This window comes from Montipora capricornis, chromosome 13, assembly GCF_036669925.1.
Source record: "Montipora capricornis isolate CH-2021 chromosome 13, ASM3666992v2, whole genome shotgun sequence".
Lineage (NCBI taxonomy): Eukaryota > Metazoa > Cnidaria > Anthozoa > Scleractinia > Acroporidae > Montipora > Montipora capricornis.
The window spans coordinates 35,923,324-35,930,823 of record NC_090895.1 but is presented as its reverse complement, the minus strand read 5'-3'; the positions used below and the strand labels follow the sequence as shown (position 1 = coordinate 35,930,823).

General features: G+C 36.3%; 2 protein-coding genes across 6 annotated transcripts in view; one reads left to right on the top strand and one right to left on the bottom strand.

Moving 5' to 3' along the window:
- Positions 1 to 1,389, top strand: part of LOC138028927 (leucine-rich repeat-containing protein 74A-like) — an 8,903-nt gene extending 7,514 nt beyond the window's left edge. For all 5 annotated transcript variants that reach the window (XM_068876574.1, XM_068876573.1, XM_068876575.1 and 2 more), the window contains one exon: positions 1 to 1,389. This exon is cut by the window's left edge and continues 1,394 nt beyond it. The gene's annotated coding sequence lies outside the window, so the exon portion shown is untranslated.
- A 399-nt stretch (positions 1,390 to 1,788) lies between these two features.
- The window catches only part of LOC138028926 (DNA polymerase epsilon catalytic subunit A-like), a 53,801-nt gene continuing 48,089 nt past the window's right edge, over positions 1,789 to 7,500 (bottom strand). The window contains exons 55-65 of the mRNA XM_068876571.1: positions 7,377 to 7,490; positions 7,228 to 7,299; positions 6,895 to 7,005; positions 6,694 to 6,779; positions 6,355 to 6,493; positions 6,235 to 6,281; positions 5,585 to 5,672; positions 5,116 to 5,198; positions 3,307 to 3,445; positions 2,712 to 2,821; positions 1,789 to 2,164 (exon numbers count right to left, since the gene is read on the bottom strand). Coding sequence (XP_068732672.1) covers positions 2,092 to 2,164; positions 2,712 to 2,821; positions 3,307 to 3,445; positions 5,116 to 5,198; positions 5,585 to 5,672; positions 6,235 to 6,281; positions 6,355 to 6,493; positions 6,694 to 6,779; positions 6,895 to 7,005; positions 7,228 to 7,299; positions 7,377 to 7,490 — 1,062 coding nt within the window. The 3' untranslated portion in view covers positions 1,789 to 2,091. The remainder of the gene's footprint in view (positions 2,165 to 2,711; positions 2,822 to 3,306; positions 3,446 to 5,115; positions 5,199 to 5,584; positions 5,673 to 6,234; positions 6,282 to 6,354; positions 6,494 to 6,693; positions 6,780 to 6,894; positions 7,006 to 7,227; positions 7,300 to 7,376; positions 7,491 to 7,500) is intronic.

The window sequence follows — 7,500 nt, the reverse complement described above, 5'->3', positions numbered from 1 at the left end:
ACCCCTTCCTTATACCCACTGTTGGCTTCCTGGTCAAGTTTTACCTCTTCTCAGTATTGTTTACTTAAACTAAATAACACAGGCCATTTTGTGATGCTAACCAATAATTATTATTCTTCTTGTCGTGTAAATGAGGAATGATTTTCACAGTAATTGAGACTCCAGACAAGGCTACACCTTTAAATTGCTCCAAATGACATGGAACTCCTCTAGACAGTTACATTATGTAATGTACACAATAATTAGGAGGAATGAGAGCATCTCACTAACTGGATTAAAAAAGTAACAGCATTTCCGAGTGCTGATCTTCGTTATTTAGGTCTATTAGCACCAATTTTGAGTTGGTCATCAGTTACTGACATGAATATTATTTTTTTTTACAAACAATCAACGGACTGTCCAGCAGTTTGTCTTGTTAGTTTAATGTATCAAATTTTCTTATGGGCAACTTAAATGTTTGGCACTGTTTCAATCTTTTCTTTTTTTTAAACTTGGTAATTATTGTGTACTGTTAGTGAAAGAAAAGGACACGTGAACTAAAGAGACGTGAACTAAAGAGATGGAAACAAGTGGAAGAGGGCTTTTATTTATACACTGCTCAAACTAATGTAATCGTTATTCAGTACAGTGATCTTTAATGCATCAGCTACACCAGGACATCTGTTGATGAAGGTGTGCAAGGATGACCACAGAGCATAAGCATGTACATTGTATCAAATACAGATCAACCCAGAAAATGACTACTGGTAAATCATTTTTTTTAATTTTCAGCAGTTTACAATAGCATTCAGTATTACTTGAAATAATACTATTATTACGAATTATTGAAATAAATATTATGCATGAAAATTTTATCTACAAGATATCTTAAAGAAAAAGAAAAAAAACAAGACACTTGTATTGTAACAATTTATGATGATTAGGATAGGTAATAACATGATTTAAAGTGCAAGTTGGAATAAATAAGGACAAATAAATTTTGAATTTAAACCAAATTGCATGGGCCGAGGGCGAGGCCAATTTGTAGTCTTACAAGTCTTATTTATTACAAAAACCATGTGATTGATTATTAATAGACATGAAAAAATTTGAGATGGTTGTAAGCAGAAGAAACACACACATCATGCAATCAGGGAAAAACTTTGCCATCCAGGATGCGTGTTTAATTTGAAAACAAAAGGTTTGATTGGTTCTGACCAAACTCTATTGTTTATTAGCCAATCATAATCCAGGATTTCATTGTGTGATTTGCACTGGTATATTAAACTTTTCGCACTGCTTTCAGCCAATCAGAATCAAGTAATTTTTTTCATGTATAATTATTAGAATTAGAATAAACATTTTTAAAATTATTAGAATTAAAATAAACATTTTTAAAAAAATTAAAAATTGATGTCTTTAGTTTGGAGATCATTAACCACCGCCCTCAAGAGATTTTGGGGACCATGGCTATGAGGCTTATTCTGCAGTTAAACAGGTTCATTATCATCCCACATGATTTGATTTTGAGTGAGCAAGGGTTGTGGGACCATAGTTTTAAAGTCCTTATCCAAGAGGACTTGAAAGTCCAACCATAATTTTTAGATAAAATTACAAAGGCAATAAGCACTTGAAAAAATTTGAATCTGTATCTTTAGAGTTGCATGAGTGCCCTCATGTTCAAACAACTAAGCCAAACAGTCATCAAAACATATACAGGGAAATGTTGAAAAAGCAATTTCCTGCAAAGAAAAGCTCCAACAAACTCAAACAACTTATCACCAAGAAAAAGAAATAAACATAACACAGTAAAGATGTACAGTGTTTTATTTTTGTTGAAATCAAACAAAATAAATTATTTATTTACAAAATTCCTTGATATAAGTCATTGAAAAAAAGTTATTTACAAAGAATTTCTCTTAAGTTTCGACAACATTTTGGATAGATGAAAACTTTCCTCTTGTCTCACTTTGCTTGTCAAATACATTGTTCACAATAAGGAGTTAACATGAATCCATTTTCACAAAAGAAGAGTCCACACAAGTCAGTAATCTATACTTCACTGCAAGTATATCATTGATGACAACAATAATAATAACTATTATTCTCTTGTCATTTTGCCATATGAGGATTTTTCTCCATTATCCAGTTGACAGTTTCTTCAAGGAGTGTCAGCTTGTAATGACTGAAAGGTGATGAAAAAATGCACGAGTCAACTTAAACTTCCCAATTACGTATAACAAGGACCTATGTGATCACAGGATGTTTTTCAGGTAAAAACAGGGGCAGAAAGAAAGGCATATACTGTAACTAAACAAGTCCACTGTGCTTAAGCTTACCAATTAAAGCAACTAAGACTGGGGAACCCTCACCCAACCATAATACTAATGAATGACAGCTGACAGAAACAGTATTTAGATCATGTGTATACCAATGTAAATCCTGATACAATTTAGATGTGCGAGGCTTGGAGCTAGCCTTTTGATAAAAGCTGGTTTAGGTTACCTGCATCTCTACTGCCAGGGCAGATGAACCACTCGTATTTTATCTGTCATTTAAATGACACCGATGGATGTTAAGTATGATCTAGTTTTCATTTTGGTTTCTTTCCTTATATGTTACATGGATACATTACATGTTACATGTCTGTGGAATAACATCATCTACTGTGCAGATAATTTCCACAAATGTGTATGTGTTGAGTTTTTATCTGGCAATAGCAGACGTTTTACCTGGCAACATTCCTATAAGTCTTCAGTTTGTCAGAAAAATCATTCATAGATACAGTGTAAGCAAAATTGCCAGCACATGTACAGTATCTTGCCATGTTGGTTGCCTTCACCTGCAGTTACAGATCAATGGAAAAACGCTTGAGAACATCTTAACATAAAATACATCAGGATCCATTCCTGGAAGTAATAATATAATAATAATATCTGACCTGCTAATCGCCCTTTTTCGCAGTCGAAGACTGAATTACTAAGGGCGCAGCTCAACGAGGTCGGACCAAAGGAGCTGTGCTGCTGGCTAGGCGCTAGGCCCCTGAACAGGTTAGCGGTATTTCCTGATCCATAATATTTCCACAAGATTCTTAGCCTTCAATTTTTGAATTAGATGTTTCGCTTTCGTAATGATGGAATTTACATGAAACTCATACATGGGAGCTGTGGATATGTAACAATATTCTAAAGGAAAAATCTTTGTAGTTTATTGAACAACTTCAGCAGTTAAGAAAACGCCTGAAATAAATTCAAGCTTGAACAGCCCTAGCCAGCTGTTCCATAACCTGCTATGATCTCTCCTGCTTGGGAAGAAAATAATACTCACTCCACGGCATTTGACACATTTCAGATCTTGAAGAATAAATGCCACTGACTGCTTTTGCACCATGTCAATCAACCGAGTCTCAAGGAAGTCCATATCATACTCACTGCCACACTCTAAATTAGCACATCTGCAACATGCTCTGTTAACATGGCAAACCAAACCGAATATTAGTCACATCAAAGAGCGGAAGCGTTTAAAATACATCTACAGACTTAGAGAAGGTAGTTGGCAGGGTACGTGCCACAAACTGCTGTGTATTTTATAACTATACTTGTATTTCCAAGACTTGGCAAATTCCACTTGACTTATGACTGTTTTTGCTTAACAAGCCTTGTAAAACACACCACAAGGACAACTACAAATCATACTCCTTGTGGAAAGCATGACGCAGGTTCTTTAATGGGGACATTCAGTGAGTGACTAATGTCATTAAGAATTTTTCAAACTAAGGATGGGAGCTGGAGCCTATGTAGCTTTATAGTTCCCATGCAAAACGATTTGAAAGTGAAAAAGTTTGCACATAAGATTAAAAAGCCAAAGATTAATTTTCTGCTCAGTTATAATTATCAAGATTCTGAATGTTGGATCAAATGGGTTTGAACCCACCCCTCTCCAGCCTGGTGATCTGATGCCCAACCTACTGGGCCTAAAAGTCATCCATACAGGAGGTCATTGGTTCAGATCCCTGTAAGACCAAAATTTCTTCACTTACATGTAACTGAGGAGAGAGAATGCTGTCCAAAATAAATTAATGGTTAAAACACCTGGTGTTTTTAAAGAAGGATAATAAACCATATGTGTTGTTTCTGAAAGGGTTAAGCTACGGCAGTACATTGTATGAGCAACAAAAACGTCCCACTTGTCTTGCTGCGAAACTAGTTGAAAAGCGATGTTGCCTGTTTTACATCTCGCAACAAAAAATGTGCTGCAAGTTGCTGCAGCGTGTTGCAGAAAGTAAAGGTTCATTCTCCTTTCTGCAAAAAAATCTCGAAAATGCTGCCCGTTTTACCACTCCAAGGCAACTTGCTTCGCAACAAAATCACTTTCCTGGCGCTCTTGTTTTCTCAAGAGTGGTGATTAAGTCATACGTGGCTGCAGTATGTTTCCTCTGCCAAGTGGTGACCACCATCTTTGTTTTCATAGATTAATTAAGCTTACATGTACGTGACCTCAAAGCTAGCCAATCAGAGGCCTGAATTCATGCAACTTGCAACACATTTATTTGTTGCAAGACAGGTAGTTTTGCAGCATTGTTGAGAGACAAGTTGGATATTTTTGTTGCTCACATATCCATCACTATTAAGCCAACACCAAGGTGAAAAGTTGTTTTAGTATAATTATACTAATACAGTGAGATAATATAGCACAAAAAGATGATTTAAACTCATTTATTCCTGCAAAGATTACAACATTTTTGGGGGAAATTCCACACGAGTTCCCCAGGGTTTGAGTAGCCGCCAATCAGCGTGCACATTCAATGCTATCTACTGTCTTAGCATATACTAAAAATTGTTTATCATATGCTCTGTGATGTGGGCACCAGTGATCTGAGCTGAAACGTAAACATTAGATTGTGAAGTATAATTATACCAGTTGATATTGGTGACACAATGTACATGTAGTCCAGCAATATTGGTGACACAATGTACATGTAGTCCAGCAAAGCTGATCCACCAGCGTAGAATTATTAAGTGTACAAAAAAAAATAATGCTATGTACAGTGATACTTACATAGTGACAGAGTATACATAAACTATTGTTATGTATTGTTAGAGCCTTGCAACAAATGAAAAATCTGATAATACATACGGTTTGTTGCCTTCTGCTGGAGTAATGAATGGATCCCTGCATAGGTCAAGGTCACGGCATGAATTACAAGAGAGGCAAATAACCTGTTGATAACACAACCCAACAAGATGAAGATAAAAATCGTGAATACAAATAGGGGTAATCAAATGTGCTCTGACCTATCTATGGAAGAGGTATTAACGATAACGTTTATGACAAAATCCTGTAAGAGGAGAAAAAGAAGAGAATGGAAAATGGTCGCTAAAACTTGCTCAAAATAACCAAGAATGGGCTTGTTTATCATTACCAGTGATGATGGTAAAGATAACGATCATGAAAATGATAAGAACTGCAATAAAGAGTTACAAGCAATCAATGATTGATGAGCTGACGAATATTCACCTGACGTCCTGAAACCCAAAGATAGACATCAATGACCAACACAATTAATTAAAGAACAATTAGAATATAACTCAACCTGAGTACTTACCTCAGGAAGAACCAATGAAGAGCAAGGATCTCGAAAAGTGGCCTCAGCAGAAAATTCTCCAACACCCAGTAGTCTCAGCAAGTCTCGTCTGAAGGCAAACATTTCCATAATTATATTACGTTTCCATAATTATATTTAGCTGGAATGTAAAGCACTTTGTTCTTTCCCCTTTAAGTTACGGCTGAAATACTTTTGATGCACCACAAAGTGTGGACCGTAACGTACAGTACAGGTCTGAAACTTGCAAAGGGTATTTACAACGTTTTCTATTGTGTCTGCGGCCCGTTTCTCGAAAGTCCCGAAACTTTACGGGCCATTTTCGAGTGTAACAAAAGTAGTCAAACTTCCCCATCAGTTTGCTTTTTGTTACCTTGAAAACATGTTAAAGGAGCCGTTAGCAAATTCTCAAATGCCTTTTCGGGCCCAAAAAGTTTTCGGGACCTTTGAGAAACGGGCCCCTGGGGTTTAAGGGTCCATTGTTTCTTTCATACCATACATCTATGTTTGAGTCTACTGTTTTTTGGACAGTTTATAATTATCATCTTCAAGAAAAACAGCAATATACCATCCCTGCAGATAAATGTACCAAGGAAAATGGAAACATGATGTCAAACCTATTCAAAAGCTACAGTAATGCATAAGGATCTCACCTAAGTTTGTTGACTTGGTGCTGTGTATTGGAATCAAGTGACAACACCTGTCAAGAATATTCAAAAACATTAAACTCTGTGGTAATTACTGTAACTAAAGTTCATGGTTCATGAATATACCTTGCATATAAACTTGACAAACTCCAATGCAGGGTTGTTTAATGGCAGATGGGATCCAGGGAGTACTGGGAACTCAGCACTTGGGTCTGTGTTGGAGGATCTGTCCCCTGACAATGTGTGCTGAATCTTTTGTGTAACACTACAGAGGACATGAAAACACAACTCACTTGATGTGCACAGTGCATTAAGTATGCAACAAAAGGTAGGTACAGGTGTATGTGCAACTTTTAATTACCAAAACATGTGGATCTAAAACTTTGTTAGGGTTCCTTTATTGTGGCATTCTTCCATCAAGATATCCCTTGAAACAATCAAGGGACATCAACAGCCAACACTTACGAAAATAGAGTTTGAGTAAGTTCTCCAGATATTCTCTCCTGGGCAAAGGTTACCAGACTTGGTGTAGCAGATGTTTCAGCAACCCTCTGTTGAATACCAAAGATTCATAAAGGGCAAATGCTTGTTAATATTATAGTAATCCTTTATTTATTCTCTCCTCAAAATTCATGAATAAATAAACCAGTACCTCAAACACCTTACCTGTGACTGGGAGCTTGTTCTCTTCTTAACTGGAGTATTACCTGGCTCAATGCGTCGTCTTTCCTCCAAGGAATGGGTGTACATTGCATGGATGTGACTAGCAATGACAATCTACCAGAAAAGCATTAATGATAATTATTATAATTACCCATTTATAGCCCCACTCCTCATTCTATAAAGAGAATCATACCAGCAAGATTCAATTTCAGTGATACTAACCAAAATTCATTTGTGTGCCCAAGTCCAAAATTAACGATAACAGAATAGAATATTACTTGCATCTAAATTTTACAGCAATAAAATAATTTTATTATAATGCTCTCAAAACAATACCTGAAAGTAGTTCTGACAAGAAGCAGCAGTGGGAAGGTACTTTTTCATGTTCCAATTCATTTCAACATTTGGCTGTTGATGAATGAAAGGTTGATTTAGACTTTAAACAAGTTTTAGTGCAATATGATAATTACAGCTCAATATGTAACCTCGTTATCAGGTGTAGCAATCAGTTCTTCACTACTATCTTCTGGGTTCACAGTTTCTTCCATGGCCTCATCATCTTCTTTGGGTATCCTTCCTCGCACACCACCATGGTTTGCCTAGCACATA